A 13779-nucleotide genomic window follows, 5' to 3' on the forward strand; every position below is an offset into this window, starting at 1 on the left:
ATATCCATAACTAGCCTACAAATTTTGCCTACCTACCTAGTCAGCTTATACAAAACAGTATTCTTCTTTAGGCACTAACTGAATTTCTGGTATCTACAATAAACCAAGTAAACAGAGAAAAAGGAGCAGGCATTTTTATATCATCTACATTCAGATATGTAAGTCAGGCTGTTAAAGAATAAAATAACTTATCTGTTCAAATCCTGAAGGACAACTAAATGTTCCTACTTCCTCTTGACTACAAATACTATTTTCTTGTCTACTTTTGATTTTCCTTTTTGTTGTTTTGTTCTTTTGAGACATGGTCTCATTAGATGACAGACCAGGCTGGCCTGGAACCTACTACATAGCCCAATTTCACCTTCAACCTGTGGTTCTGCCTCAGTTCCCAAGTGCTGGGATTATAGGCATGTAACACCCCACCCAGCTTCCTTCTCAGTCTTGACTGATGTCTAAGGCATTCTGTTTAACAAATAATTCATCATTTCAAGCATTCTACACATAGTTTAAAAACTATGTTTTGAATAATTATGAAATGTCAACTTCATATGCAAGACACAATAATATACTAAGCAAAGATAAAGACTTATAAAAATACTATCACAACAGAAATAAAAAAGAAAGTCAGTAAAAAAAAAAACTTAGAACAGAATACCTAAAAACAGCGTCCCAATTCAAATATTTCCCTAGTCTGGAATCCGAATGCCTATCTAAATGTTGAACTGTTTCAGGATCCCGAATCAACCGTTTAAATTTCTCAACTTCTTTCTGAAAATAAAAAATGAACATAATAATGTGTTACCAGTCACACATTTGTTTCATGGAAAAATTAAACTTAAATAATTTACTACCCTTCGTTCTGTAGCTCGATCATTTTCTAGTTGCCGGCAGCAAATAAGCAGATCATTAAGTGCTAGACTCATGGCTCAGGATTTCAGAACACACATTGTTATCTGTAGAAAAAAAAAGTAGCAACATAATTATTTATTTATTGACTGATTGGTTGTAGGAACTGGTCCAAAGCCTTATGCATGCTAAGCTACCACTGAGTTATACTCTTAGCCTATATATAATTATTTTAGACTGTGGCATTGATACGTAGTTAGATTTAACTGCATAACCAGTGGCACACTGTGATCAAAAACACAACAATTTTTCTAAACATTTCCATATGAGATTTTCTTTGACTATGCTCCAACATTCAAAACTGTGCTTCGTTTGCAACAGCAGGATAAAGAAAACTATTTCCTTTTTTTTTTTTTTTTTTTTTTTTGGTGGGACTGAGGTTTTAACTCAGGGGTTTGAGCTTGCAAAGCAGGCACTCTACCATTTACACCATGCCTCCAGTTCACTTTTTCTCTGGTTATTTTGGAGATGGGGTCTTGTGGACTATTAGCCCAGGTTGGCCTCAAACTGTGATCCTCCCAATCTGAGCCTCCCAAATAGCTAAGATAACAGGCATGAACAACTGGCACCCAGCAAGAAAAACATGATTTTAAAAAATGAAACAACTCAGTATTAGCTACATAAACAGAAGATGTTCATTGATACATGCAGACAGTATTTTTGTGGCACCTGCTGTGTTTAAGGTACTACATTAGGGATAGCTAGACAAAAAATGTACTAAATTGACAAATGGGGGGATAGTGACAAATAAACAAGTACATGATTTCTCAGTGCACAATTCCAAACAGTGATACATGTCCCAAAAGAAACAAAAATACAATATAAAGTAACAGGGCAATTTCAGTAAAATTTATTAGGTAAATTGTCAGACAAGGTATCTCAAAGGAAGTCATGGTAATGTCCACGTCTGAATGAAGAGGTGCCAATGATATAGTAACAGCTAAAGGCTCAACATTTCAGAGAAGGAGACTAGCAAGCCAAAGAGTCCTAAGATGGAAAAGAGTGTATCATATGTTAGAGAAACTCAAAGAAGGCCAGAAGAACTACAAAGTAGTTAACTTGCACAAGAGACCTAAGATGAACTCAATTTAGATATTAAAATAGACTATATTCCACTCCCAACTTCAACTGATCCACAGAGTTCCTAAATAACAGCCTCTGAATTGACAATTCCAGTGTTTCTTTTGAGTGTTCACCAAGTTGATCTCTTTGCGGATTTGACAATCACGACTATTTCCCATCGTCCTTGAGATACCTAGGCCCTTAGCATACTATTGTTGCAGTTAAAGAGTACATGCTCTGTAGTCAGACTATATTGGTTCAAATCCTGGTCCAGCCACTTTAAAACTTTACAACCTAGAGCAAATTAATCATTTCAAACCTGTTTTCCCAATGATAAAATCAAATACAACACTATTATGTTTACCACAACGCCCGAAGCACAGCAAATGTTCAATGTTAGCAATGTTACACCTCCTTATTTTATAGCTATTTCGTAAGTCTCTTTTGATTGCTCTTCTTCCACTTACACCTCAAAGAACACCCTTGTCTCCTTGCTCTCATCCATCTCTAGGACTTCTTCAATACGCTCAACACTCCAAAAATCGTTTTCATTCCGTTTCAGATCTCACTCTTGAGATTCAAGAAGCTTATACACTTTCTGCCTTTGCACTGCATTTTTCTTCCTGCCTGGACAGCTCCTGCCATCCTGCAGAACAATTTACACACTTCGAAGTCTCGCTGCAAAACGACTTTCCACAAAACCTGGTAACTCCTGGACTAACACAGTATTCTATCAGACTATCACTCTGAAATATAGCTGGCTTTCTACTTATCTGCACCTGAAAAATAAATTAGCAGGCAAGGCTCATGAATGCTCACCACAGTCAAGCACTGTCACTCATCTTTACTGGGAACACAGCACAAGAGGTCACACGGCTAACAATCGGAATTGGAACTCTGGTATTGTGACTAGAGTCCAAGTTCCTAGCCACGAGGCTGCAAGTCAAATAAATAATTCGTCACTTTTTTTTTTCCCGAGAGATAAATCTGAAACTTCAGGTGACAGGAAAATGGGACGGGCAAAAGGGTGGGTTATTTAAAGCGGGTTCATAAAGTCCATTAGGTGCTCAGACCAAGGCAGGTAGAGAGCGATGAGGACCGACAGCTGGGAGGATGGGGTGAAAAAAGCAGTGTAGGGCCACTCCAGGGTGCTGAGTGCGCGTTTGGGGGCGACAAAAGACTCGTCAGCGAATTTTCCCCCCCGCAGAAATCACTACGTTGCTTCCGCGTCCCTACCGCTGCAGTCCGATGGTCAAAATGGAATCTCTGGAGACGGCAGTAGCGGTAGCTCAGACCCCTACTCTCCTCGCCTCTAGTGGCGGCCACAGCTTAACAGCGCATAACCTAAACACCCGTTCCCGCTTCCGGCTCAAACATAGCGTCAACGCGCAGCGTGCGTCTCAGGAGGAAGAAGTCAGGCAGAGCGACGCGGCACGGTCCACGCATGCGCAAAAAACCACACACGCGCGCGCCAGCGCGCTCTCTCTCGAAAAACACTCGCTCCCCTCCCCCAAAAAACATTCCGCCCCGTCCGAGGAACTGCGCCTGCGCCCTGCCCGCCAATGGCAAGCAACCTCTAGCCATCGGGCTCCGCCTCCCGCACCCCGCCTACTCGCCCCCTTTAGCTCCAAGCCTGCAACTATACGAACGGAAATGACGATGGCTCCGAGGAGAACGGAGGCGGGTTTCATTTCGGCGCCTTTCTTTCTTCCGCGGAAGTGGTTGGTTGGCGTGCAACCAAAGAGGCGGGACAAATTGCCGCGGGTTCAGTGCCGCCAGTGGAATCGGGAGATGCGGCGCAGGAGCCGCCGCGGTGTTTGCGTCCGCCTGGCTCTCCTCTCCCCCTGGGGTTCCTTCTACGCCTTGGAAAATGTTGTTACCGTCCGACGTGGCCCGGCTGGTGTTGGGTAAGGGCGGACACGCGAGGGAGGGAGTTGGGACCAGGCTGCGCTGGACGGAAGGACCTTTGGAGCCAAAGGTTTTCCCTGGGTGGGGAAGCTTTGGGGTTTCGCCCCCTCGCTTACAAGTTGCGGCTGGCGGCGGTTCTGCGTCGTGCGGGGGCTCTGGGCGGGTGCAGTCCCTTGTGGGAGGATGATGCTCGCAGAGCTGCGTGGGGAGAACACGGGTCGCGTGGGGGCACCCGGGCCTGGCGCCGAGGCACCGTCAGGCCTGCGCACTGAATTGGGACCCCTGAAAGAGTTTGTGTACGAGCGGGACGGGCTGCGGGTTCCTCATCTTTGGCCTTGTCAGAGCTGGGACCACAATAAGAAGAATAGGACTTCCCCAGCCAGCCTTGGAGGAAGACCTTCCCGATGCCCGCCCCGTGATCCGACCTGAGAACTGCGAATTTGGAACCGGGGGACGTGGTCCCTCTCCACGCTGCCGGCGAACCGTGCCCCCGTTGGAAGCTGGAAGTGCAGGTTGCAGGTTTTTAAACGGCAGCAGTTGCGATTCCTTTGATGAGCAGGCATCTCGGAGGGGAAGAGCCTTCTAATTCCGTATTTCCTAGCCCTGGTGTTTTTGTTCGTTTGTTTTGTTTTCCCCTCTCTTTGGACAGGGGTAGTACGTGGGTACTCGTCTTTGAGGGTGCATTGTCTGTGAGTCGGGTTTTGTTGTCGTGTGTCCCTTGAAAGAATAAAAAGGACTGTATTTCTGCTAACGCGGGCCACTCCAAACTCAAAACTCTAGCCACTGATTTACAAGCATCATGTGCAAAATCCTTAACTTACATAGTCAAAACCTCTGATGAAACTTCCCGTGGCATCTACAGCCGCTGCTATCACTATTTTATTGTTCAAAAAGCTCATTTGTTTTGTGCCTTTTAAAAACACTCAGCTCTGCCCCGCTCCCCGCAAAATTGTGTTTGATCCAGGCTCTTGATAAGTGCATGTTGCAGGAAACATTAGAGGGAAATGGTTTCACCATACATTTTTGAAGAAACTAACTTAATGGCTAAAGATAAAAACTAGTATGTTGTTAATGTTCGTTTAATCCTTTTTCCCACTTCATCAGTGAACATATGTAGTTAACCTACACCTTTACCCTTGTTTTAAAATCTGGCTACCTTCTTACGGTTATGTTTGTTAGGCTTATATGTAAATCAGTGAAAAGGAAACTTTCACAGTACACATTGACATACCTTATTTTCCCCCTCCGTGCATAGTGTTTGCTCAAGAATTTTGACTTAGCACTTTGGGGATCCAGATAAGTTTAAGTAATGGTAGTCAAAAACGGTTTCTCAACCTTGACACTATTGACATTTTGGAGTAGATAATTATTATAGGGAGTTGTCCTGTGCTTAAATTTTATGGGATGTTTAACAGCATCCCTGACCTCTAGCCACTAGATGCCAGTAGGATATCCCCACGCCTGCCCATTTATAGAGGAAAAATGTTTCTATATATTGTTAAAATGTCCCCTGGAGGGCAAAATCATCCCCAGTTAAGAAAACCTTCAAAAAAACAGTATGATTTTCTAATGGGAATAGTTTGCTCCAAATTGTATCTTTTCTTCCCAAACAAGCTGCTCTGTTTGCCTACTTTTCTTTTAATGGACAAAAACTCATTGTTTTTTTATCCTTAAGATCTTTTTTTGTTATTCACATTCCATTTTCACTGGCACTAATCCTAACAATATGCCTCCCCTTCTGTTTTGGACTTCTGGGATGGCTTCCCATATACTCTTCCTTGAAATTCGTCATATTTATAGTTGTTACAGATCTTCTGAAAGCATTCACGTTATACCACCTGTTCTGAAAGTTGAAATAATTGTGTACTTGTTGACTACAAAAAAAAAGGAATCCTAACCACACTTACTACTCTTGATTTTGTCATTTAGCATCATATAACATTTATATATACATGTTTATCTCATGTGAACAATTTTTTTATTTATTCTTGATTATTATTTTTTTTTATTTATTCTTGATTCTGTTGTACCTACTTTCCTTCTTAAGCTCCTCTCGTTGACCCCTTTTCTTCATAGTATTTTTCAGCAAATCTTGGGTGCCTAATACGGTCTGAACACGGTGTCAGTTTCTAAGCATACAGAGAAGTTTTGGCCCTTTAGTATGCATATACTTGTTTTTCACCCTGAAACACATACACCAAAACGTTCTTGAACCCTACCTCATATTCTGTGTGATGCTCTATGTCATCCTTTCACAAGTCAGATTTATTCATAAAACAATTTTACTTGTTCTTCACCTCCCTCTCATTTTTCAGCATTACTGCATTCTAACCTTTGCACCTCATTACTCTTATAGCTGGGTACTCAGCTATAGCTAATGTCTTTCTGGAATTATTAAAAATATTCTACAGACCAAAATACATAAAAGTGTTGTTCAGTGTCAGTTTGGCTTTTGTCATACGATGTGCTGTGTGGAACTGATTTTAATGTGCCTTTCCTTCTTGGTCCCTTGACATTTGCCTTATACTTGAGGCCTACCAGATGTGAAGTTTCTCCAGATGCTCTTAAGTATTCTGCTTTCATCTTCCTAATACCCTTGTATTCAAGGCTCAAGTCAGACATCCTCTCTGCAACCTCTTCCAGCAACTGCAGTTAGTACTTTCTCAAATGTTATATTGTAATAGCTGTGGGTTGTGTTTTGTTTGGTAAAATGTGCCTTATTTGTGGATTTATTGCACACTGTTTTGCCCAAGTGCAGTCAAAAAAACTTTCCATTTTGCACATTATACAGCTCGGTTGATGTCAGGGAAGCTCTTAAGTCAGTCCTGCATTATCGTCAGTTGAGTTTAAACTCTGCAACAGCAGTCACTGCGGAACCATATACCCACGGATACTAAGGGTCTACTATACAAAACATTTTAGCTGTTTTTAAATGTAGATTTCTATGGTATTAAGTACATTCACATTGTTCTGCACCTGTTACCATTGTCCGCCTCTAGAACTTTTTCTTCCCAAACTGAAATTTACTTTTTTTCCTGTTCATTTTTCTTAATCTGGGATTAATCTTCACAAGTTCTGGGACCCTCCAAAACTATCCATAAAAGTTCATGTGCAGAAAGGGGCATTGTGATGGATGAAGGTTCAGAATTTTCTTCAGTTTCCTAAATCAGTTTGTTACTTTAAGTATGAGTCAGCATGCGTTCAGGAAAAAATAGAAATCAGTGTGAGCATTTAACATTGTAAGATTTAACGAGGATTTTTCTGATGATAGAAAAGCTGAGAAGCTCAACAGCTCACTTGAGGCAACTCAGATTAGCACAGTGAGAAGCTACTGTACTAATGAGACTAGGAGAGGTAAAGCAGCCCAGGCAACTGTGTGGAATATGGACCTAAGACTTGTCTCAGCTTTAGTTATAGTGGAGATTACACTCAGGCAACGTTAGAATGTCACTTCTCACTAGGCCTGGTTCCTCAAGCCTTTAATCTTAGGAAGCAGAGATCAGGAGGATCATGGTTGAATGCTAGCCTGGGCGAAAAGTTTGTGCGACATCAATCTCAACTCATGGCTGGGCACAGTGTCACACGCCTGTCCTCAACTGTGCAGGGAAGTACAAATAGGAGGATTGAGGGTCAGGCCCCTGCAAATAAAGCGAGACCCTCTTCAAAAGACACACACACACAAAGAATGTGGCTTCTTCCTTCTGCCTCCAGAGCTTCCCATTAGCAATCCTAGACAGATGCTAGCTGACATGCAAGCCTGGGAAGACTTGCATGTTTGGGGTCAGTCTTCCTGATAATTATTTACATTTTTCCAGGACATTAGTATTCCTGGGAATTCATAACATGTGAAGGACATATTTTCACAGTGGAAGCATTACTGTCTCTTGATCTCTTCAGGCTCCTCTCTTTATCTTTCCCTCTTTACAAATGGGAAGAAGAGCGGTCAAACCCGAGGGATCCTGATTTCTGAAAATTCAGGTAACCTTGGTATAGTAGGATTTTATCTTTCTATTGCCTGTTTGAAAATTGGTTACTTGATAAATAAGCATTTTTGTAGGCACATAACTGATTGAGCGTATATACAATGACAACGAACATAGACATTTTCAAATATTTCCTACATTATTTTTTATCCTTCTAGGACAAAATTAAACCAAATGACCATATGTTTCTGGGGAAAAAGTTAACTATTCACTGCATTCTAAGATACTGCTTCTCAGCCTGTTCTTCACTGTCATACACTACTTAAGGAATCTTTTTAGATTTTTTTTTTTCCTGATCCCTCTTCCCACGTGAAATTTTAGTGTCACAAATGTATATTATATATACACAAATGTGCCTGTGATTTATGTATAAAAATGAGAGTTTTTAAAATTCTTCCTTCTCTCCAGAGCCAGTTTGCACCCCGTTAGTATGATCTCACTCTTGGAGAACACATGGTCTCGGGAAAGAAAATTTATAGGGAATTAGATTTCATATGACCACCTGTTGGAACTCCCAAGTGACTTGAGTACATTTAGGGTGATTTGCACTATTGGAACTTTGTACCATGAAAAGACACTCTTGGGGCAATTCAGTCTAAATATTGAAGAATGAAGACAAAGTTCCAAAGTGATTCTGGTGGTTTGTACATGTTTTAAATTTCTATGTTCACAAAATCCTAGTAGCAGCTTACGCATTTATTTCAAATAATGTAATTCAGAATGCCAACCATAATTTAAAAAATGATTTCTTTTTAGCTTTTTCCTCACAAATTTTTTACAAACAAAAAAGGAAGGAAAAACAGCAGTCTATCTTTAATGTAATTTCCCATCTTCACTGTGATCTTCCATGGTGGGAGTAGTAAAGTAGTACTTTATTAACGTAAATCTGAAATAAAGATTTCTTCAAGTTTCTAAATGTTTTTACAAGCTCTGAAGCACTGGATTATTTTTTTATTTCTGTATTTTGTTGTTTCTTCTTACCACATTAGATAGCATGAAGTTGTAAAACTGATTCAGCAACTATAAGTAGAAAGTGTTGAGTTGACTTCCAAATTATAGGTAGGGCGTTATCTGAGATGGAGTGACTTTTTCTTACCTTTTACTTTTGAAAACCTTCATGTAATGGTTTTGTGACTGTCTCGTTCTTTCACTACTAGAACTTAATTAAAAATGCAGTTCCAGATGAAGAGAGGAAAACCTTGTAATTTTAAGTTGGAAGAGACCTTAAAAATAATTTATTTATTGGCTAACAAAATGTCTTCACTATTATACTAGCACTGAGATGCATATACTACAAAAGCAAGTAAAAGGGGAAACTTACATGTATTAAATATTACTAACATGAAATACAGTTGATGGTACACGCAGTGTTTACCACATGAAGTCAATGGTATGTAGAAGTTTCAAAAAAAAAAAAAGATTCTCAGTAGAAGTAGTTACACTAAACTGAAGACTAAGTTGAGTTTATCTAGGCTAAGAAAAAATGAGCTGCCCAAGCAAAGAGATTAGAACGTACAGTACCCTTGAAATAAGAGCATTTGTGTTATTGGTGGGACTGAAAGACCAGTTTGGCTTCAAGAGATGGAATAGCAAGACAAAGATGATGAGGAAATTTGGGTGCAAGGTACATAGAATGTTTGATAGAATGTATTAACAGTTTAAAATTATATTGTTTGAGATATATAATTCACATAAGAAAAGTAGATTTTCTGTGGTTTCTAGCATATTCCTTGCGTGTAGTTACCACCACTAATTCCAAAACACATTCATAACTCTAAAAAAGAAACCCCATGCTGCCAAGTTACTCCCAGTTTCCCCTCATCCCCATTCTCTGGCAGCCAGCCACTAACCTACTTTTTGTATGTTTGGATTTGCTATTTCTGGGCGTGTATCTCTTCCCATTCTCTTACCATGTCGTGTGTGTGTGTGTGTGTGTGTGTGTGTGTGTGTACTGGGGTTTGAACTCAGGGACTTGGATTGAGTGAGCTACCAGTTGAGCCACACCCCCAGCCTAGGATGTTTTGTTTTCAAGATGGATTCATGTCATGACTGGTTTAATATTTCTCCCTTAGTGTATATAAATTAAAATTTCTGTGGTTTTAATCTTACATTTTCTAATGACCGGTAAGGTTGAGCATCTTGTACATTTTAGCAATTTGCATATCATCTAAAGGTCTAACTCAAGCCTTTTTCTTATTCCTTAGATTATTTGTCTTTTCAGTATTGTCCCTTTTATTGCTATATAGTTTGGCTAGACCCTTATGTTTTATATATATATATATATATATATATGATTTGTGGATATCTTTCATTTTATGAATTATCTTTTTGCCTTTTTGATAGTGTCCTAGGAAATGTAAAAGGTTTTAAGTTTGAACAGTTCATTTTTTCTTTGATTGCTTGTGTTTTAGGTATCATATCTAAGAAATCATTGCCCAATCCAAGGTCTCAGAAATTTACCTGTTTTTTTTCCTAAGAGTTTTGTAGTTTTAACTCTTATGGTTGGGTCTTTGATCCATTTTGAATTAATTTTTTAACATGGTATGGAGTAAGTGCCCAGCTTTATTTTGCATGTTAATATTCAGTTGTTGAAAAGACTGTTCTTTCTCCTAATAAATTATTTTCATACCCTTTTCAAAAAGCAATTGACTGTTAATATCTGTATTTTCAGTTCTGTTCCATTAATCTGTGTCTGTCTTGCCATTACTACATTGTCTTGACTTCTGTGGCTTGGTAGTAAATTTTGAAATAGGTGTGAATCCTTGAACTTTTTCTTAGTTTGCATGGTTGTTTTGGCTGTTCTAGGTTCCTGTATTTCCTTATGAATTTTAGGATCAGCTTGTCAATTTTTGCAGAAAAGGGATGTGAGATTTGGATAGTGGTTGTGTTGAATGCAGAGATTAATTTGGGAACAATGGGTTTTTAACAATGTTAAGTCTTTCATTCAGTGAACACCGTATGCCATTCCATTAATTGAGGTTGTCTTTAATTGCTTTCACTGATGTTTTCTAGATTTTTAGTGTACAAATCTGTACTCTTTTTTTTTTTTAAGTTTTAGATATTTGTTAACTTTCTCATATCACCTATTTTGCATTTTCTCTGGAAAACAGCACTATTGAGTATGTGTCCTGTAGAGAACTTCAGCCTTTGATCACAGTGTTAAGAGCTATTAGCTTCACAGCTTCAGAAAGCTAAGACTCTTAGCTTCATAGCTATTTGAAATTACCTGTATCTTATATTTCTTTTGTTCAACTTATTCCTGAGTATTCTTTTTAAAGATACCATTGTAAATGAAATTTGCAGATTCTTAGTTTGGTTTTGATTGTTCATTGCAAGTGTATAAGAGTACAATCAGTTATATATTCATCTTGTATACTGCAGTCTTGTTGAAACCATAGCTAATAGTTGTTTTATGTGGGTTCATTAGGATTTTACACACACAACACACATACCATGTCATATGCAAATTAAGGTAGTTTGACTTTCTTTTCTAATCCTTTTCTTTCCTAATCGTCCTGGATGGAAGTTTCAGTACAATGGTGAATAGAAGTGGCAAGAGCAGAGACCCTTGTTTTATCTCTGACTTTTGAGGAAAGCTTTGAATCGTTGTCATTGAGTATGTTAACTGTGGGCTTCCATAGGTAACTTTATCACGTTAAGGAAATTACCTTCAGTTCCTCATGTTTTTATCAAGAGTTTGTTGAATTATTTTTCTGCAGATTTTGAAAGGGTAATGTGGTTTTGGCCTTGATTAACATTATGTATAACTTTAGAAGAATTTGTGAAGAATTAATGTTAACTCTTGTTAACTCACTGTTACGTGCAGTTCACCAATGGGGCCATTTAGTCCTGGAGTTTTCTTTGAGCAATTTCTTCATTAGAAATCTAATTGCTTCACTTGCTATAAGTCTATTCAGAGTTTCTGTTTCTTGAAGGCATTCTGGTGGTTTGCATGTTTCTAAGAATTGTGCATGTCTGTACATTGCTGGTATCTGCAATATTTCTGTTCCTAAAATGTAGGTGATTGTATTCCCTGTTAACACTCCTAACTTTAGTAATTTTGACTCATCTCTCTTCTTGGTCAGCGTGGCTGAGAATTTGTCATTTTCAGGGTTTTTTTTTCCTTAAATCTTCATAAAATCAACTTTTGGTTTCATTGAATTTTTTCCTATTATTTTCCTTACCTGTGTTTCAGTTATAGCTACTCTATATTTCCTTCCTTCTGCTTGCTGTGTATTTAGTTTGCTCTTTTTCTTGTTTTTTAAGGTGGAACACTTGGTTATTAATTAAGATTTTTTCTTCTTGTTAGGCCCCAGTGGCTCATGCCTATAATCTAGCTATTTGGGAGGCTGAGATTGTGAGGATCAAAGTTCAAGGCCAGCCTGGGCATATAGTTCATGAGACCCCCATCTCCAAAATAATCTAGAACAAAATGAACTGGGGGGTTGGCTTAAGCAGCAGAGGACCTGCTTCACAAGCATGAAGCCCAGAGTTCAAACCCCAGCCCTTGGGTGTTTTTTTTTTTTTTCATACAGGCAGTTATAGCTATGAGTTTTCCATCTTACATTAGAAAGTGGCTTAAGTTGCATCTAAATTTTGGTGTCTTGTGGTTTTGTTTCATTTATCTCAAAATATTTTCTAATTTCCCTTTCAATTTCTTCTTTAACTCTTTTAGGGAAATACTGTTTATTTTCCATATATTTGAGTTTCCTAATGGTACTGATTTCTAATTTCATCCATCATCAGCATACTCTGTATGATTTCACACTTTTATGTCTTAATACACGACCTATCCTAGATGTTCCATGTGCTCTTGAAAAAGAAACGTATATTCTGCTAGTGTTAACTGAGTGGACTATAGGTGTGTGTGAGGTCTAATTGGTTTATATTGTTGTTCATATCTTTTTCCTTGTTGATCTTTTGCCTAGCTCTACTTAGCATCAGAAGTATAGTATTAGTCAGGTATTGTGGTGCACTGCTATTACCTGAGCTACTTGGAGGTTGAGGCAATAGAAAATTGAGTTCAGTGCCATAGCTATGTCGTGTCTCAAAAAAAACGAAATAAAGACAAAAGGACTAGGGCATGACATGTGGTAGAGCCCTTGCCTGCTATGCATAAGACCCTGGATTTAATCCCTAGTACCTCAAAAACCAGAAAAAAAAAAAGTGCTATATTGAAATCTCCAACTTATATTGTCAAATTGTCAATTTGTCTCTCTACTTATATCAGTTTTTCCTAGATGCTTTCTGGACTGTGTTGTTCTGTGCACCTGTGTTTGTAGTTATAACCTTTCTTTTTCTGGGCTAACCCTTTTATCATTGTCCTTGTCACTAGTAACAATATTTGTCTTTATGTCTGTTTTCTGATATTAATATAACTTTTCTTGTTCTCATTTGATTGCTGTCTGGATGGTACAGCTGTTTTTTCAGCATTGAAGGGCCTCACACAAGCTAAGCACCTGCTTTCTGTGATTTACATCTTTTTTATTCTATCTTTAATATGGCCTATTTTGTGTCAAGCATTTTTAATTTACTGTTTTAATTCCACTGTTTCCTTTTTTTTTTCTTATTTTTTTATTTTCTTAGTCACTACCTCGATTATAATTAATTTTATTAAAAGTTAATTTTAATAGTCTAATATATAGACTTTGCTCCTAGATAGCTCCATTCTCCCTCCTTTTTGAGTAAAAGTCATATAAATTCTATCATCATACATTATATGCCTGCCAGTCCAGATTTATAATTGTTGTATACAGTTGTCTTTTTAAACTAAGAGAAAAGAGTTACATACAAATAATTTGTGCTGTTTTATATCAACTGTTAACAGTTACCTTTGCCACTGTTATTTTTATGTGGTTTCATTACTCTCCAGTGTCCTTTCGTTTTAGCCTGAAGTACTAACCCTTTAGTGTTTCATACA

At 38.5% G+C, this 13779-nt stretch overlaps 2 protein-coding genes across 8 annotated transcripts in view; one reads left to right on the plus strand and one right to left on the minus strand.

Annotated features, from left to right (window-relative positions):
* Positions 1-13779, minus strand: part of LOC109690945 (serine-protein kinase ATM) — a 340952-nt gene that overhangs the window by 113486 nt on the left and 213687 nt on the right. For 4 of the 6 annotated variants that reach the window (XM_074066792.1, XM_074066791.1, XM_074066790.1 and 1 more), the window contains exons 1-3: positions 3205-3359; positions 852-953; positions 656-768 (exon numbers count right to left, since the gene is read on the minus strand). In XM_074066792.1, the coding sequence (XP_073922893.1) occupies positions 656-768; positions 852-923 (185 nt within the window). In that variant the 5' untranslated portion in view covers positions 924-953; positions 3205-3359. Of the gene's footprint in view, positions 1-655; positions 769-851; positions 954-2787; positions 2905-3204; positions 3360-13779 lie in introns of those variants that run through there. The other 2 variants (XM_074066788.1, XM_074066789.1) reach the window with 2 other exon arrangements.
* Npat (nuclear protein, coactivator of histone transcription) overlaps positions 3685-13779 on the plus strand; it is a 38325-nt gene continuing 28230 nt past the window's right edge. For both annotated transcript variants that reach the window (XM_020170732.2, XM_074066780.1), the window contains exon 1: positions 3685-3875. In XM_020170732.2, coding sequence (XP_020026321.2) covers positions 3839-3875 — 37 coding nt within the window. In that variant the 5' untranslated portion in view covers positions 3685-3838. The remainder of the gene's footprint in view (positions 3876-13779) is intronic.

This window comes from Castor canadensis, chromosome 2 (genome assembly GCF_047511655.1).
Source record: "Castor canadensis chromosome 2, mCasCan1.hap1v2, whole genome shotgun sequence".
Lineage (NCBI taxonomy): Eukaryota > Metazoa > Chordata > Mammalia > Rodentia > Castoridae > Castor > Castor canadensis.